The sequence below is a fragment of the Pogona vitticeps genome, chromosome 2 (assembly GCF_051106095.1).
Source record: "Pogona vitticeps strain Pit_001003342236 chromosome 2, PviZW2.1, whole genome shotgun sequence".
NCBI lineage: Eukaryota > Metazoa > Chordata > Lepidosauria > Squamata > Agamidae > Pogona > Pogona vitticeps.
In genome coordinates, this window is record NC_135784.1 from 32,290,532 (window position 1) to 32,310,188 (window position 19,657).

Genomic DNA, 19,657 nt, shown 5'->3' on the forward strand with positions numbered 1-19,657 from the left:
TACTCCTGCTCCCACGATCACCACGTGTCTTGGGTGGGACGTCTTCTCTAGTCCGTGTCTGGCTATCTCTAGAAATTCCTCATAACCGGCTTCCCTGAAACATTCTTCCAAAGGACTGGAGTCAGCAGTGCAGCTTTGCGGTGCGGCCAAGAATGTCAAAGAGGCAAGAAATAGGGAAAACATATACAAGAGAGAGAGAGAGAGAGAGATGTGGCATATAAATCAGGCTTCCATTCTCCTTTTTGTTCCCCTCTTGTGGATTTCTCTCATCTGCGCTTGATCCAGCTCCCTTTGGATGTGTTCACATCATCTTTATTCTTGTAAATGTTTGGTGAATGTTTTACCCCGCATTCTTGCCAAAGCCCCTGAGGCATCTTGTAATACATTTAAATAATAACAAATCAGACAATAATTTTGTAGCCGTGGTGGAGACTGGTGAGAATTGGGGTTATGTTTATTTCTTTATATTTGGGAAGAAGAGTTTCTTATGCAGGTGACATTATTTTACTTTTTGCTATGCAGGTGGGTGTGCATAAATATCTGAGGATGTTCAGTGCTTATCAGCAGGATTATGAACTAGTAATTAATCATATTAAATCAAAAGCAGTGATCGTTGGCAAGAGAGGGAGAGCATAGGTAATCCTTAGATATGAAAAAATAGAACATATGAGATGCTATAATTATTGAGGTGTATTTTTTTTATCTGTGAGAATATGATCTTCACAGCATCTGTCTGTGTTCAGACTTTGAATGTGCTAGCGAATTATATGTATCTAGACTAATTCCAGCTAGTGTGTATAGGGTTATGTTTGCTTTTGGAACAGAAATTTGGGGGTTTGCCAGTAATAAGAAAACTGAAAGGGTATGTAACTAATTCTTACATTATCTGAGCCTCCCTAGCTCAGATAATGAGAGCTGAATTTGGAAAGGCACTGCTCTCAGTTCTGAGTCATTCTGGATGCAGAATTTAATTATTGGAGTAAGTTAGTTCAAATGAGCAATGCTAGATTTCTAACTCTGATAGTCTCAATGACAGGCTAGAAATTTAGAAAAATCTTGGTTGTATCACTTTTCAAAATTCCTTTCATATTATGGTTTTCAAGATGAGTTTGTAAGGGATTCCAGTTTTCATATAACAAATATTTCTAAATGAAAGCCAGAATCCTGTTGGGTGGGTTCTGCCTCAGCAGTGGTAATGATATCATAATCAATGGCTGATTTCTGCTGATTAAATATTTGCTTTTTCAATTTGAGGATGCATGTGACTTTGTCTCATTTTGTGTAAGCTATGCGGACCCCAAAATTGAAAAAAGGAGTAATTTATCACATCAGTCTCAGTGCAGAGGCAGAGCCACACAACAGGATTTTGGACAAAGAGTCTCCAAAGACAAAGACAGCAGGGCACAGTTGAATATAGCTGATTTGCTACATGACAAATTTATGAAGTGGTGAACAAAGGTCACAAATATAATTTATCTCCATTACTTGACTGCATGAAAAAGGTGGGTGAGTGCAAACTGCATTTTCCATGAGTTTGTGTTCAGTAAAGTTGCTTGCATGCTACTCATTAGTGGCACAATTGTTGAATCTCCAGGATTCCATTGTTGCCAATACATGCTGATAATATTTATTATTATTATTATCCTCTCCACCCAAGCTCCACCAAGTTCACACTTCTCTTCCTGTTATGCCGCAACCATCCTTCCATAGTATACTCCTGTATCGTACCCCAGCAGTGGGAGCAGGTTTTGAGAAGATCCCAAAGAAATGACAGGCAAACTTCAGGCCTGCTCACACGGAGACAAGTTTGTTGACTAACATATACAGGCACTCAATACTCGTAGCTGGAATGGATGACAGCTTACAAGTCAGCACAAGAAGTCTGAACCCGTGTTGGGTGGATCAAGCAACCTTTAAACATTTTTGGTGATTACACTAACAAGTTGCAGCTGGGCAATATATCATTACTACATTATACTTTGAAGAATGATACAGGCTACTCCCTGCTCAGTGTCCCTCCATGATAAGCTCAGGTATGTATCACTAAAGTATAAAGAAGCTTGTAGGCAGCATCTTATAAGCACATCTGTTGTCCCACTGGGTCACTTTGCTTTTTCAAAACCTCATTAGAGCAGCTTGACCATCCTTGGTTCCATCTCCAACTGTGAGAAAACTGAAGCCGCTTTCCAAAGTCAAACAAAATGGAAGGCAGTAGATCAAAATGGAAGACAGAATATTCCAAATACCAAGCTCAGCATTCCACCCTCAGAGGGTCAAAGGATGTGTTGAGTGTTACTACCTCTTCTTGTCCCATAGGCTGGGTCTTCTTTGCCCTCCTATTTGACCATCAGGGAGAATAGTGCTGATGTAGGGCCTGCTGAGATGTATTATATGGCTGTTCTATTGTAAAGAAAAAAACAAACCAGAAGTTCAAGGACATACTAACAATATACAACTCACGTGCTTATGTAGCTTTTTTCCACCCCCACCCTATTCAATGGCCGAAAAGGCACAAAGGAGAATTTCATTAAAATCAATCACCATCAGAAAAAAGCCTACTGAGTGGCGTGGCTTTATTTATTTATTTAAACTGGGCACTACTCTGGGTGGCATCCAAGAAAGTAAGATAAATATTGTGAAGGAGAGAAGGCCAGTGTGCCGTCCTCTACTCAGCAAACCCTTGAGGAAAGCCGTGGCTGCGCGGAGGGAATGCTGGTGGAGATAGGACAGGAGGAGGTTGAATGTAAAGAGTCACTAGAGGTGTGTCTGGCTGACGAGGGGGGGGAGCAGCTGGACTTGATTGTCTGGGAGGAGGTTATAAAGGAGGAGGAGAGTGCGCGAACTTTCAGAATCCTAATGTACAGAGGACAACCGGAGAGAAAGAGTCGAGGAGTGCAGACAGAGTTAGCTTTCGGGCAAGAAGGCGCTATGGATCTGATGAAAGACTTTCCAAACCTACAGATTGGAGGAGGTTTGTTGCCAGACCCAAGGGGTTTACATGCAAAGGAGGGTGATCTAGAACCGCTGGAATGGACTGTGGTGGTGTACCCTCGCAATCAGCGTGGGGGATGGAGGGTGATCCGTCCCAGTCCCTCTTTACTCCGTCCACAGTGTGAGGGGGACTGGGCGAGACACCCATGCTGTGGGACAGTTTGTGCCGTGAGGAGCACCCCCCTGAGACCTATGACCGACCGGGAACGGTTTGGACCGGCCCCTCTGTGAGAAGTGATTTGAGGACGCCAGATGTAAAAGTACGCAGTTATAGGATCTTACCAGAATTGAGTTTATTGGACCCCTTTGAAACTGTTGAATTGAATTTGTTAGACAATGAAACGAATCATGTTAAACATTCAGAGCCGCCTCCGACTCTCCTTCCCGCACAAACTCAGGGTTCGCCTCCTGCTAAAGACGAACATATTCACAAATATGCAGACAAAATTGAAACAAACATGTTGTTGTTTAGTCATTAAGTCGTGTCCGACTCTTCATGACCCCATGGACCAGAGCACTCCAGGCCCTCCTGTCTTCCACTGCCTCCCGGAGTTGGGTCAAATTCACGTTGGTAGCTTCGATGACACTGTCCAACCATCTCATCCTCTGTTGTCCCCTTCTCCTCTTTTCCCTCACACTTTCCTAACATCAGGGTCTTTTCCAGGGAGTCTTCTTTTCTCATGTGATGGCCAAAGTATTGGAGCCTCAGCTTCAGGATCTGTCCTTCCTTTCTGTTAGGAATGGATGGATGGATGGATGGATGGATGGATGGATGGATGGATGGATGGATGGATGGATGGATGGATGGATGGATGGATGGATGGATGGATGGATGGATGGATGGATGGATGGATAGTTGAAAAAGCTCAACCTTAAATAAGCACTGATACACAGCATGTGATAAAGCATGGAGGCAGAGACCCCATCATGACCCTAGATGCCAGTCAGGTTCCCATATTCATACTGGCAGCACTATCAAGAATTCCAACAATGTCAGCTACAACATCGGGGACACCTGTACTTGTTCATCTTCCAATGGGATTTGGGCAAAAAGAAGACAAAAATGTTGTGGCACCTTAAAGGCTGTTATATTTTAATATGAGCTTTCATGGAGAAGTCCACTTCCCTAGGATTTGTGCCATCTTCTGCCAGCAGTGCCCCTTTGCCTTCTACACAGGCCAAACAGAACCATGTCTAAACTAAAAAGAAAAAGCAGGGGACACAAATCTGAGCCCATTAGTTGGAACATGGGAACCCTGCCTGAGAATACCTCAGCCTCCCAGGACACTCTACTATGGATCTGAAAAGTGGCTGTTATAGAGAAAAAAGAATGATGAAGGGACACTTGAGAGGAAGACAGCAAAGAATAATTACATAAACACATTCCAGTGCATCTCTAAGGGCCTAAATCAGTGGTGTCCAACCTTGGCCCTCCAGATGTTCATGGACTTCAACTCCCAGAAATCCTGGCCAGCAGAGGTGGTGGTGAAGGCTTCTGGGAGTTGAAGTCCAAGAACATCTGGAAGGCCAAGGTTGGGGACCACTGGCCTAAATCAAGACCAAGGCTGCTTCAGCACTATTTATCCTAACAACCCAGCTTTCTGTAGTATCTCATCATGGGTATCAAATTGTTGTCTGCTTTCACAGACTCTGACTCTGTTTCAAAAACAACTCAGCATTCCTATGACATCTAAGTCTACCTAGTGCATTATGCTCTGATTTACTAAGTGACTGCTCGATATTGCCATTCCTGTGTTAATAAACCATTGCCATTTTGCCTGTTATATGTATCCTTACCTGTTCATGGATGTCATTACCATGAAATAAAATACAGAGGACATGTATTTGCACTCCCCGGGTCTGAAGATATGGATTTTGATCCACCAACACTCTGCTGAAACAAATTTGTTGGACCTTAAGAACTCCGGGAGGCAGTGGAAGACAGGAGGGCCTGGCGTGCTCTGGTCCATGGGGGTCACGGAGAGCCGGACACGACTTAACGACTAAACAACAACAAGGTGCTACAATATTTTTGCAGGGATGGGGAACTCAAGTCACAAGGGCTTGCTGTCAAGTCAGACTTGTTACACCCGTGTCTCTTCTCAGGTTGTTGGTTTTTCCCCAGTGAATCAGACCCGACTTGGGACTCTGAAGCCACCCATCCCTCTCTCCCTTTTTTTTCTGAGGGAAAAAGCTTGTTTTTAATCAGGACCCAAACTTGGGACTTGTACCCAAAGGCTTGCCAACATCCCTCATCTTTCGCCTTTGCTTTTATTTTCCCTTCCCCCTCTCTTTTTTTTGCCAACTGACATAGCTTCTTTTTTAGAAACTGTAGTGAACAGCCCTAGGTTTCCCCCCTTTTCCCATATATCCGGGACATAGGGGGGACAGCACTGCCTGGCTCCTTCTCCAGCTGAGAGGTGCTATCCGAGAAAAGTAACTTCTCTGAGCTTCAGGCAAGAATGAAGTGACTTAAGATCCAAAGGAAGGATGGCGGGCAAAAGAGTTTACGGCCTTGGCCACTAGAGGACTCCGAGGTATTTTTTTTTTTGTAGGACCAGAAGAAGCCGCCGTCTTGCTCGGTTTTGCTCGGAATAGCACGTGGTTGAAGGTGGCTTTTTTTTTTGGTCCGCTTTGTTTTCCGGGTTAAACAGGGATCTCCGGTTCTGCGTCTTCAGCCCCTCGGCCCTGAAATATAGCCGGGAGGCTTGGGAAAGAGAGAAATCTATGCCTCTCTTTGGATTTCCCTCCCATTAAAAGAAAGGTTGGCTCCTTCCCCTTCAGGCAGCCTCCGGAGCAATTCATGCTTCCAGCAGCAAGACGGACCTCCGTCCTGGACCCGCTTTTCCAAGCCCAAGACTGGAGCTGGCTGGGTAAGGAAGAGAGAGCAGGAGCATCCTTTGATCCCCATCTGGGGATCCTCGCCCCTTAAATTCAGCTTTATGCTGAGCCTCCGTCCAGCAGAAGTCTTGCTACTGGAAGAAGAGGAGGAAGGGAAGGGGGGGGTGGTGACGGGAGGGAGAAGCAAAACATAACTGGAGAGTGAGGATGACCATTATATTCATCGGATTGCTCTTACCTTTTTAGCGTGGAAAGACAGGAAGATATTTTAGTGATACTACCTTCTCTCAGTAATCAATGGTCCCTGCGTGTATTTATGCATATGGTTTCCTTTCCTTTTTTTTTGGTTACTACTGCTAGAGAGAAAAAAAAAAACTTATTTAAAAGAAAGTGTAAATATTTTGTTATTACAGCTTCAAAGGCTTTTTTCCCAGTGTGGCCAGGGAGTTACACATGCATTTATTGATTTAGTTGGTTAATTTTGCTCATTTGTATACCACCCGATTAGTGCAAGGCTCTACTTTGGGTGGTTGACAATAATGTACTAAACCCAAAACAGGTTCCCCCCCCCCATCGCCAAGAAATCACATAAAGCATCCCATAACAGACCAAAAAAAAAAGTCCAAGATGGATGGATTTTTTGTGTTCATAGTATGGATGGTTAATCCTCCAAACCTGTATGTTGTACAGCCTTGGCATTTCAAAATACTATACCATATTCACAACAGTAAAGGTTTTTCTCTTTGCATGCTGTGTCCATCATGACATTCTCCAGGACGTCAGGGCTTTTCCCAGGGTGTTACAGTGAAAAGTAGAAAACCAACAAATGATCTGTCATCCAATATACAGAATGACTTTCTTCCCATGGCAGATGATCTTTTTGCTTCCCATAGCAGTGGAAGTATTACAGGAGCCCGGAGCAAAATGACAGATAGCTAGCAATGCAAATCTTGGTATCCCTTTTTTTCACCATTTTATGAGGCGCCTTGGGTCCCTGTTGAATGAATGAATGAATGAATGAATGAATGAATGAATGCAGGGGAAGCAGACTGTAAGGTTGAGAATGAACTAGACTGAAGGTTATGGTGATTTCATAGGATTTCCCCCCTGTCATGTTATTAGATCTATAACCAAAAAACAGGGTTTGATTGGACTTGTCATGGAGTGTATATATGAAAGGGTTGTCTTTCATACAAATGGACTGTTGTACTTTCTTGTTTTTTGAATGTGGTTTTGGTGTTGATTTTGTTTACTGTTTTTAGTGTAGCATTTGTTTGATTTTGAAAAAATAGTGTATTTGCTATGTTTAGGTTATAAATATTGTCTTTTAATAATGTAAGCTGTCTTGGGTCCCTTTTAAGGAGAAAGGTGAGGTAAAAATATTCTAAATAAAATAAATATTTCCCACTGCATCATAGATTAAGAGAAAACAGGATAATAACAAACATTATCCTGTTTTTGTGAACCTAGTTCTTGCCAGCCTGTCTGTATTGTTCTTAAATTTTATTCTGTATTTATTTTAGCTTTCATTTTTGTCATGGCTTCTGCCCAAGCAAATGAGTTGCATTTGCTTACTTGCCTGCATATTTTTCTCCTCACACAGGTTAGTGAGCGTTCCTTAAAGAATGGGTCCCCCGAAGTCTCGTCTTGCAAAGGATACAGCAGAAAAAACGGCATATTTTGGCCCACTGGATCTATTTCATGTCTGGTCTGCTATGGAATGGGTTTCCCCAACCTCCAGGAAAACCCCAGAATCCTATCACCCCATAAAGAAGGAACAACTTGGCACCTCCACTGCCATCAACATGGATCTTATAACCCTGTTTGAAGACTGTGAAGAAAGGAGTAGGCAGTGCTTTCGTGTGGATACCGTTCCTTTGGGAGAAACACCCTGGCAGACTCTTTTTCGCCTTGGAGAGGCAGCCCAGGGATGGCTACAACCCCAAGTTCGGACCAAGCAGCAGATTGTGGACCTGGTGGTCTTGGAGCAATTTCTGCATGTCTTGCCTTTGGGAATGCAGGCCTGGGTAAGAGCCAAAAAACCCAGCAGCAGCAAAGAGGCAGCTCAGCTGGCTGAGGCCTACCTGAGGCATCAGGTATGATTCTAACAACCCTGAGCAACGGAGATCCTGATTATTGGCATGATCTATGCTGGCATCTTTGGATACTAAGGAAGATACAGTAAATGCTGGCACAAAAGAGATGACTTATTGGAATCCCCCCCCCCCCAACACTGACAGAGCAAACCTATAGGTAGGGTATAGAGCAGGAGTGGGGAACTGCAATCCTTAGGCTTGCAACTGGCCCTCCTAAGATCCCCCTGCAGGTCCTTTGGGGTGTCCCACATGGCCAAACCTCTTTCCCCAGGACATCATAGATTGATGCTTTCCCAGCTGAGATGGTTTTTCATCTGCAAGTTATTTCCTTATTCCAACAGGCTGAAATGCTTCTCTTTGGTGACTGGCACTAGGTAGGTAAAGGTTCCCCTTGACATTTAGTCCAGTCATGTCCGACTCTAGGGCATGGTGCTCATCCCCCATTTCCAAGCCATAGAGCCAGCGTTTGTCCGAAGACAGTTTCCGTGGTCATGTGGCCAGTGCGACTAGGATCGGCAGTAGGAGCGGTCACCTAAAATATTCGTATTTTAAATCTCACCTTTTTGCCTTTTCTGTGTCCACTGTTGGAATACAGTCCCTGAGAACTTCTTTGAGATTGAATTCAACTCTCAAGTTGAAAGAGTTTCTCCCTCTTGGCCTACAACCTCTTGCACTGTCATGGCACACAGAAGAAGAAAGAAAAAGCTAAAGTGTAGCAGCTCTGCTGGGAACTGCTCCCACCTCTCTAAGGAAGGCCAGTCTTTTCTTTGAAGGCCATTGTGAAGAGATAGAGGTACATTTTCGGGCATGGTGATCTAACAGCCCACTGTCCTCTTAAGTCTAGAGGTATAGTGAATATTTATTGTATTTTATCAACATACAGTACAGTGAGGTACTAGTTCCCCTGTATTCAGCATAGATTAGGCCTCAACTATAGTACTGTGTCCAGTTCTGGACATCACACTTTAAGAAGGGTGCCAACAAACCAGAGGGAGTTTAGAAGAAGACAAGGATAACTAGGGGACTGGAAACCAAGCCCTGTGAGGAAAGATTGAAAGAATGGGCAAGTTTAGCCTTGAGAAGACTGAGGGAAGATATGATAGCACTTTTCAAATTCTTGAAAGGTAGTAATACAGAGGAGGGACAGGATCTGTTCTTGTGCAGGACACATAATAATGGGCTCATGTTACAGGAAGCTAGACTTCAACTGAATATAAGGAAAAACTTCTTAACTGTTAGAGCAGTACAACAATGGAACCAATTACCTCAGGAGGTAGTGAGCTCTCCAATGCTAGAGGTATTCTAGAGAAAATTACACAACTATCTGTCAGATCTGCTTTGATTTGAATTCTTCTGAGCAGGAGATTGGACTTCATTACCTTATGGGCCCCTTCCAGCTCTATGATTCTGTAAATCAAAGTGTGTGTGTGTGTGCGTGCGTGGGAAAGAGAGAGAGAGAGAGAGAGTGTGAAGCAATCAATTTAAACTTGCAGCCCTAAGACATTTTCACGAAAGGGGTTTCTTCTAGCACACATTTTGGTATTGCCTGCCAAACACAGAAATAAATGTGCTTTCAGATGTTAATTCATGGCTGCAAGCCCACAGCTAGTTCCACACAAGTCAGAGGGAACATCCAAACTGCACAAAGCATACAGTAAATATTTCTGTTTTGATTAGTTATTTCCTGCAGGAAAGACAGCTGAATTGCCTGTATTAATTTGCTTTTTCTTTCCTCCTGTTTTCTCTGTGTATTATCTTCTAGTGGCCTTTGGCTTTCCATGATGTGGCTGTATGTTTCACGCAAGAGGAATGGGAACTTCTAGATAAGGATCAGCGGATGTTATATTATAATGTCATGCAGGAGAATTCTGAGAACATGGCCTCCCTTGGTAAGGGCACCATTCCTGCCAGAACGAATTCACACAGTTCTCTCAATTTCCTGGGCTCAGTAAATGATGCCTCTGTATGTGCCCAGAGCTCAGTCGCTAAGAGGGTGACTGGAAATCAGGGCAGGCTGTGTGAAGCAGAACTGCCAGGATGATAAAGTCATGTATGAATTACAGTGGTGCCTCACTTAACGGCGATAATCCGTTCCAGGAAAATCACCGTTAAGCGAAACATCATAAAGTGAAAATAAAAAGCCCATTGAAACGCATTGAAAACCTTTCAATGCGTTCCAATGGGCTTAAAACTCACCGTCCAGCGAAGATCCTCCATACGGCGGCCATTTTCGCTGCCTGTATGGCGAGGAATCCGTCCCTAAACACAGAGGAACCATTTTATTTACCCGGTGGCCATTTTGAAACCGCCGATCAGCTGTTGAAATGTCATTGTTTTGCGAAGAATCGGTTCCCGAAGCAGGGAACTGATCATCGCAAAGCAAAATTCCCCCATTCAGGCCATCATTTTGTGATGGCAATTGTGATCGCAAAAAGATCGTCATAAAGTGGATTTGTCATAATGTGGGGCAATCGTAAAGCGAGGCACCACTGTATATTAGATGCTCCACGGTAGTAGTGTTGTGGCACTAGCGGATGCAGTATACTGTATCAAACTTAATCAATCAATCATCTAGTGCAGAGGTCCACAACCTTGGGCCTCCAGATGTTCTTGGACTTCAACTCCCAGAAATCCTGGCCAGCAGAGGTGGTGATGAAGGCTTCTGAGAGTGGTGTCCAAGAACATCTGAAGGTTGGGGACCACTAGTCTAGTGGGTCTGCTCCTGACCTTTTCCACCTAAGTCAATGATCAAGATGGTACCTCCCTCTATTCCATGTACAAAAGTGAATTAGACAAGTAGTAGAATTTCCTTTGGACTGTAAGCTTCCTCATGGGGGACATGGCAGGCCAGGTGGCACACAGTCCTGCCTCTGTCCTTCAAGAGAGAATAGCTGGGGACCCTGGAAGAATGCTGGAGGGCTACCATCACTAACCCCTTCCTAGCATCTGGTATCTGTGAGGCACTTACTTCATCAGCTGACAGTAGGGATGGCCCTGCAATTTTATTGGATTTTGTTTCTGTTTCAGGATGCTGGTGGCTTCCTGAGCTGAATTTACTTAATTGTGACGCTTTTGAGTAAAGTGAGGCCTGATCTGACCAAATGGGCAGTAGTATCCAAAGCTTGAAAAAATGTTACTGTTTGTATTACATCTGCTAGGAACTTGTCCAAGCTCTGCGCTGTTTTCAGGGGATGACTGCTTGAGGAGGAAGTTGCCCACGAGGACTAATTTAATGTGTTGTAGCAAAGATGTGGGGAAACATCTTTTTACTGAGATGGGATATTGTGGGAAGAACAATCAGGTGAGGCGTTGGATGACATCTTGTTGCTTAATGTACTAAATCACACTAGAGTTAGGACCACTGAATCAGTGGGTGTGTGTGAATCAACTCCTTGAGTTTCATTGATTCAAATGGGTCTACTCTAGTGTGACTTACTGTGCTGAGCAACAAGATGTCAGCTATTGCATTAGGACTAGGAGAATGTAATGTCACCCCCAAGCTTCCCAGAAATGTGTTGAATTAAAAAACCAACTAAGAGTTCTTGGCTAGGCCATACTTAGGACAAGGTTTGCAACATTGCTTGTTTTTAGTCGCCTCCTTGAACAAGATTTTCTGAAAATTAGCCTTTTCTAAGGCTTGTCTCAACTTCTTTCCTATGTCTCAGAATTGCTGCCTTCAGATCCAAAAGGAAGCCAGCGTAACTCTAAAAATAATGTGGTTTTCCAGAAGACAGAAGAGAAGAAGATTCAGGTGCCTAAAGAGGAGAAGGTCCCGAGAGGTCGATCTACAGGTGTAGTATTGTATAAAGTCCATGTTTCTGAAACAAGAGGAAATGGAGACTGCTCCAGGGAGAGAAAGCTAAACTAGGTTTAGTCTGCAATTTCATAGCTTTCATATTTTCTGTAATCTGATCACATTATGGTAAATGAAGTGTGGAGAAGCTAGCTGGATAGCTTAGTGATTTAGGTATCTGGCTGCAAAGTCAGAGGTTGGGGGTTCGATTCCCCACTACACCTCCTGGGAGAAGAGCCAGCCTGTGTGGCCTTGAGCGAGCTGTACAGTCCAAGGATGCCCTCCAGAAGAAGGGAATGGGAAACCACTTCTGAGTATTGTCTACCTGCAAAACCCTTAAAAGGGTCACCATAAGTCAGAATTGACTTTATGGCACATGATTGCTATTTAGGGGAGGGGAAGCTAGATCCTCCTATAGCCCATTGACTAGCAGCTCTCATTAGCACATCATGGTAACAAAGTTGGGATGTTCCAAATGGGGGATTGTTAGGAAAGTGTCTGACATTCAACGTATAGTATAAAATCCCCTAGAATAAAACCCATGGTGAGCCCAGTATAGTATTACATCATTTTAGTTACCGCATGTCCATAAAAGACTTCATCATCCTGGTAAAGTTTAAAATCAAAATGCAAACCTGCTCCAAGGAACCTGACTCAGAGGCTGACTACATGCGGTTCAGCCTGCTGTTTGGAGCACTACAGGGGTATGCTCTTAAAGACTGTTGATCAGATTATGTCTTTGCTAGGCTGGACCAGCTGCCTCCAGAGTGTTCTTCCCCACATCTTTCTGGCTCCTGTCAAGGGGCTTATACTTCTCTGGTATGGGTACGACTGCTGTGGTTTGAATCGGTTCCTGTGTGCATATATATGGTCACTGAAACTGATCCAAACCAAGACTTTCTCTTTCAATTTGCCAATATGGTGAAGTGGCTTAATAAGTGAGCCACTTCAGGATATTGGCAAATTAAACACTGCCCTTGCTTGGCAGAGGAAGTGGAAAAAATTGTTTTTGACTGTACCCTGTTTCCCTGAAAATAAGACGTAACCTGAAAATAAGCCCTAGGATGATTTTTCAGGATGCTCGTAATATAAGCCCTAGCCCCAAAATAAGCCCCACTTAAGTGAAACCCCGCCCTCCACCCTTGTGCAGCAACCAGAAGAAGATGACATGACTGTATTTGAATAAATGTAGATGGTTGTACATGAAAAAAATAAAACATCCCCTGAAAATAAGCCCTAATGTATTGGGGGGGGGGGGAGTTAATATAAGACCCTGTCTTATTTTCGGGGAAACACGTTCTGTAGAGTATCGCTGATGCGCTACAGTAGATATACGAGCATTTTAAAAAAACTATTTACTTTGTTTTAAAGGGCTGGTCAAGAAACCACCCACAGTTGAATCCACAGTGAAGGCTTGGCTCTGCAGGCTGAGGTAGATGGGACTTGGAGTCCAATACTGTCTGGAGAGAGTGTCAAGATGGGAAGGCTAAAAACAGTAACTGTTTGCAGTGGTACCAAAAGGGGATGTTTCTATTCCTAGGCACTATTACTCAGAAAATAGGTTGCGGGGTAGAGGATTGGGTGTGTGTAAATAATGCAGAGGGCAGTAACCCAGGGGACAACAAAATACAGCCCTCCTGATGTTGTAGGTCTTGATCTGGTTTGAATTGATTGGAACTGCAGTCCAGCAACATCTGGGCAGGGGCACATCTTGCCCAATTTCATTATTCTGTGATTCTCTATGCTCATGGCCTCTTGGGATGCCCCAGAGGAGCATGATGGCTAGTATGGGAAACGGGATGCTGGACTAGAATGACGGGCCTTTAGTCTGATTCAGCCATGCCTTTACAGCTCAAGGAACTTTAGTGCACCATTAAATGGGCTGGAGAATGTTGTTTAGGTTAAAAGAACATGCAAAACTGAGCCAAACTTAACAAGATGGTAAGAGGAATGCCTTCTCTTATGGTTAATTCATTTCCCTTCCCACAACAGGATTTCCTTAGAAATGTTTCTCAACAATTAAACATCCAGTGACCAGTTCCTAGACAAAGCATGCTAATTGCAAGATACCTAGGTAAGAAAAAAGTGCATTTTATTGCAAGTAGCCCTCTTTCACCAATTGAAAGATGACTGCTTGTCATCTGAGAAAAACATGCTAAATATATTGACCAGCTGCTTGAAGACAATGGCTAGTAGGAATGGGGCTTTTGAATTTTCAGGACTGTCACTCTCACAATTTGCCCAGAACCTGCCCCCCCCCCACTACAGCAGAATGCTGGGAATAGGAATCTTGAAACAAGGATTCAGAGCAGCCCTTCTTACCTCCATGCTCCTTCTGGGCAGCGTCTGCTTTGAACAACAAGGAAACTGCCCCAAGGCTATCTGAGAGTCAGAAAAGGGTTCATGGTGAGGGATAGTTCCAATGCTCATTAAGCTGTATAGAAAGGGCTTCCAACAGAACTATCCCTCCCATGAACCTCTGCAAGTTCCAGGTAGCCTTGCAACACTCACAGGGCACTGGAGTTCAAAGCAGAAGGCAGCCTGGAAAGAGCAGGAGGCAGCAAAACCTGATCCAGCCTCCTTGTTTTTGAGTTCCCACTCCTAGAATTCCACCTGAAGTTCTGAGTAAATTCAAATGTTTCATGAACACCAGTCAGATTCTGGTTGATATATTTTAAGCTGACACCTGAAAGAGAAGTATGGGAGGACAACCAGGTTTCTAATAGAAGCAAGATCTATAGTTAGATGCCACCTCCGTGTATTAACTGCTGGCTGAGACATCTTTGTGTCCAAGAACCGGTCACCAGAACTTTTCTGCCTTAACCGAAGGTCCTGTTTCCCTTTCATGCTTTTCTAACCACGTGCATATCCCCTCTCTGTCACAATAGCCAACTTCTGTTAAATCTTCCTTCCCATAGGTTACCAGTCCAAAAGTATGGCTATAAGGGAAAAGCCTCCTCAGGAGGAATCTGTGACTGAGCAACTGCATGAGACCTCATGGTGGGATATTTTCTTTGATCCCAAGTTGTCTGAAACTATCGAGAACAAATCAGCAGGACTGCAGAACGCTTTGCCAGAACTGACGCAAGGCTGTAGAGCTCCCAGGAAGATAACAAGGAACAGATGCCGAATAGGAATCACTGTGTCCAAAAGAAACTATGCCTGTTCTGAATGCGGAAGGAGTTTTGATCGGCGCTCAAACCTGGTCAAACACCAGAGGGTCCACACTGGAGAGAAGCCGTATCCCTGCTTTGAGTGTGGAAAATGCTTCGACCAGCAGTCTAACCTCAATGTCCACTTGCGGGTCCATACAGGGGAGAAGCCTTACGGCTGCCCAGACTGTGGTAAGAGGTTCAGTATCAAATCTCATTTACATGGACACTACAGGATCCACACAGGAGAGAAGCCCTATGAATGTGGGGACTGTGGAAAGAGGTTCCGTATAAAATCTTGCCTGAGTAAGCACCAGAGAATCCATACAGGCGATCCTAAGCCATCTGAAGTCATTGAGATCAAAGCTGTAGGACCACAGGCACTGCTGCCAGAGCTGATACAGGGATACCCACCACCCAGAAAAGGGAATTTCGTTAAAATGACAAGCAGCCGGCCTCGAATAGGAATCGCCGTGTCAAAACCGAACTACGCCTGTTCCGAGTGCGGGAGAAGTTTTGACCGGCGTTCAAACTTGATTAAACACCAGAGGATCCACACCGGAGAGAAGCCGTATCCGTGTGCTGAATGCGGGAAACGTTTTGACCAACAATCCAATCTCAATGTCCACTTGCGCGTCCATACAGGAGAGAAACCTTACGGCTGCCCAGACTGCGGTAAGAGATTCAGCATCAAATCTCACTTGCACGGGCACTACAGGATCCACACAGGAGAGAAGCCCTATGAATGTGGGGGATGCGGGAAGAGGTTCCGGGTGAAATCTTGCCTGAATAAGCACCAAAGAATCCATACAGGAGAAAAACCCTATAAATGTCTCGCCTGTGAGAAAACTTTTGCCTGCAGCTCTAACCTCATTAAGCACCAAGTGACTCATTCGGGGGAGAAAGATTTCACGTGCCCAGAGTGTGGGAAAAATTTTGCCAACAAATCAGATCTCAACAAACATGAGCGAATTCACACAGAAGAAAAATCATGTGCCTGTGCTTTCCATGTTCAAAGATGCCATGAGATTTCTCAGAGAAACAAGCAGAGAATCCACACAGAGGAAAGTCTGTATGAATGCCCTGTCTGTAGGAAAAGGTTTGGAGATGACTCTCAGCAGAGCAAACACCAGAGTATTCACATCCTGTAGATCAGCTAAGATCAGTCTGTATTTTTAAGTGGATGGGAGTCTTTCCTTCTGCTGAAGATGCTAATTATAAATGAACAGAAAATTAACTGATGTCTCCAGTGAGAGGCTTGTGTGGGAAATGTGTTTGAGTCCTAAGATACATGATCAGTATTGCCAGAAATTTCAAATATCAATAAGATACGTTGCCATGCGAAAATTCAGCTGCGTACACAACTCAGTATTAGTGGATTGTGTCCCAGTTGAACTCACAAACATCTTCACAGGGTGGGATGGGACAGCAGGATGCATGAGTCACTAAAGACTTCTCGCACAATTCTTTCATCGGCCACAATCATGGAAACCACCATCATCCATAGTGCTGAAGTACCTTGCTGTTTTCAGATGCCTTCTCTTAATGTGTCCCTGTAGGAATTCAGTAGAAATTAGCCGTGCCCCCCCGAAAGAACTTTCATCACCCAGCTAGTCTGGATCATGCTGCATTCCAGAAAGAGCAGGACTACTTGCCTAGGTGTAACCAAAAGCTCAGCGCCCAGACGGGGAAGAAACTAGCACACCCATGAGGTCACATCAGGGGAGATTATGGGGAGAACATCAGGTCTTGTTTCTGCTGAGGCTTTCTCTTATCCAGTAGGGCATGGGGGGATTGGGGCTTCCTGGAAGTTGACCGTTGGGCCAACTCAGAGCAGAGGGGCAGGGGTGGGAATCCTACGACCCATAGACTCCCAAGAAGTTCCTGATGCTGGTTCTCTGATCCCCGCACCAAACACCTGCCCAGACATCATTCTGCTGATAACAAGTCGAAAATACATTTTCAGCTTTGAGGAAGTACAAGAGAAATATTCCCATTTTGAGAGGGAGTGCTGTCTGCAACAAGTTCCCAGGGTCAGCCTGAGTTCCCCAGTCCCCCTGAAGCATAGCCTCTCCCCCCCCCCCTTGCAGTTGAAGAAAGTAGAAAGCATATCCTTGGTCTCAAAAACTGCAAGGCAAAGCAAGTGATCTGTAGTGTTCCGGTGCTAGTGGTGAAAAGGTAGCTCAGGAAGCAGGGGCATGAAATAATACTGGGTTTAGGAGCATGGAAAGCTGGCTGGTAAAACAACAAAGGGATGCTGTTCTAGCTTCACAGCACTTCTTCCAAGAGGATTGCATGCATTCCCATGAACTCTGTCTGAGCCATTCTTCGCCAGTCCAGAGACCCTCTCTGAACAGTTGCTTATGCCCTGCTGGAACAACCCTTGTTGTAAGCTCTTATCATCAATCAACCCATCGTTCTTTGCTCATAGAACTGGGGTGTGTTTTTACAGACATCTCTGAGGCTCGTCCCAGCGTCTTCCATTTTGTTATACATTATTTCTACAGCACATTATTGTACATTATTCTTTTTGTATATTTCAGGTTATAAGATGCTTTATAACCCTTTTACATTTATTTGCACATCATGATCAAGGAGGGCAAAAGACAGAGACTCAACCAAGGACAAATTCTTTTGTACCCGGTTGCAATTAAAATCTCGGTCTTTCCCAACCAGCACTTTGCGTTTTGGAACACAATGGGTTTTGGAGGCATTATATGTTGGTATGCTGGACAGTTGAGAGTTTAATGTATTACAATTCATGTGCACTGTAATTACTTCATTAACTTACCTTGGTAGTGTTTACGTTCCATCTATGAAACTGTCTTCCCTGCAGGAAATTACCAATAAAAGCAGAAAGAGTGTATGCTTTTGTGGAGTTTGGAAAGTTCCCTCTTTTTTATTTTTGTGGAGCTAGTTGTGGGCTTGCAGCCATGCATTAACAGTCAAACACACAGCTGTTTCTATGTTTGGCTGGCAACAACATGGTGGCGAAACATGTGCTAGAAGAAATCCCTTTCTTGAAAATGTCTTAGCATTGGAACTTTAAATGAACTGGTTGTCTGAATGTGCACACATGCACACACATGCGCAGACGCTCACACTTTGATTCATAGAATCATAAAAATTGAGTTGAAAGGGGCCAATAAGGCCATGAAATTCTCCCTGCTCAATGCAGTAATCCAAATCAAAGTATATCTAACAGATGGTGGTCTTCTCTACTTTATTATTTTATTTATTTATTTGCTTCATATCCCCTCCTTTAAGTGCAATGCACTATTCTGGGCCGTTCACAAGAAGTAAATTAAACAGACATATAACAATAAGTGCATATGAACAGTAAACACTGATAATGGTGAACCATGAGCAACTACTTCAGTAGGACCAACGGGTCTGTTTAATATGTCCCTTTCAGTCCAATTGTCTTTGAACTTGGGCCTAAAGAATTACTTCACCAATGGGGGTTCACCCCAAAGTGTTCTTGATCTGTCGGTTTCCGAGTCGGGTTCCTTAGGCTGGGGCAAATGGTCCCACAACAAGGGTGTCGAGCTTATTCTCCTTCATTTGGCGTCTTGGGTTGGGAGCTCTGCACTGGTTTGCCTACCTTCTTCTAATAAATGTCCCCTCTTGCATATACATATATTGTCCATTCTACTGGCTCGGTTTCTCCTAGTTGCACGGCTATTCCCTCTCTTCCTCTGAGTGTCCTCTCTCTCTCTTTTAACCTCAGTTGTGGTCTGTGTATAATATGGTTGCCTTCTCTCTATCTCTTCAAGGGGTAATTTCATTCAGATTTTTTTTTCTGGTCCATGGATCCTCCATTTCCAGCCAACCCCACCCTAAGGGTATATCTCCTTCCTTCTCCTCACTCTTCCTTTTTTTTTCTCCTTCTCGTTCTATCCCTGTCTGCCAGTCTACCTCTCCTTTTAACTTTCCCTCCACCTCTGTTACCAGATACCCTTCTTCTGTTGGTGTTTCTCCTTCAACTGTGGTTCTCCTGCCCTTTTTCTTCTCTCCTTTCCCACTCTTTTTCTCTTTTATCCCCAATTGCGCCACCACTGGTAACAGTATAAACGGTTTTGTAAGCCTCCATGGTGGGAGTTTGAGGGCATGGCTCACTCTCCTTTTTTCTGATGAAAACTTGCTCCTCCTCATACCCAAGATGTTCTTGGACTACAACTCCCAGAAGCCTTCACCACTAGCTGTGCTGGCTGGGGTTTCTGGGAGTTGTAGTCCAAGAACATCTTGGTTTGGGGTCACAAAGAGTCAGACACCGACTTAACTAAACAACAAGCATCTTGGTTACGCAAAGTTGGGAACATTGCCCTAGTGGGAAAGGGAGGGAAGTTCACTTCTGAAGCCACAATAAAGGATAATATATAATCCGTATATATTAATATGTTCTCTTTGATTTTCCTTCCTTCCATGGCCAATAAACAAGTCTACTTCCAGACTTGGGAACTCCCTCCCAAAGGAGGCCAAGCCGGTTCCATCTTCGCTTTCCTTTCACAAGTAAAGACTTTTCTTTTCCGGCAAGGTTTCCCTTAATGACTGCTGCCTGAGTGGAGTTTTTAAGTGGATGGCTGTGCCTTACTACTCTGAATGTGGTTTTGGTGTTAAGTTATGTTAACTGTCTTTAGTCTGGCATTTCTGGTTCTTTTAAGCATTTGTATACTTACTCTTTTTAGTTTTAAATATTGTCATTTAATGATGCAAGCCACCTTAGGTTCTTCTGAAGAAGAAAGAGGGGGTAAAAAATATTTTAAATAAAATAATATTTTAAA

The 19,657-nt window shown here is 44.0% G+C and overlaps 1 protein-coding gene across 1 annotated transcript; it reads left to right on the plus strand.

Moving 5' to 3' along the window:
- The first annotated feature begins 4,824 nt into the window (after positions 1-4,824).
- LOC110088033 (uncharacterized) lies at positions 4,825-17,739 on the plus strand. Its single transcript, XM_020810072.3, has 5 exons — positions 4,825-5,864; positions 7,436-7,928; positions 9,691-9,817; positions 11,594-11,719; positions 14,640-17,739. The coding sequence occupies exons 2-5, from the start codon at positions 7,458-7,460 to the stop codon at positions 16,022-16,024; spliced, it is 2,109 nt and encodes a 702-aa protein (XP_020665731.3). The 5' UTR covers positions 4,825-5,864; positions 7,436-7,457; the 3' UTR covers positions 16,025-17,739.
- The last annotated feature ends 1,918 nt before the right edge of the window (positions 17,740-19,657 follow it).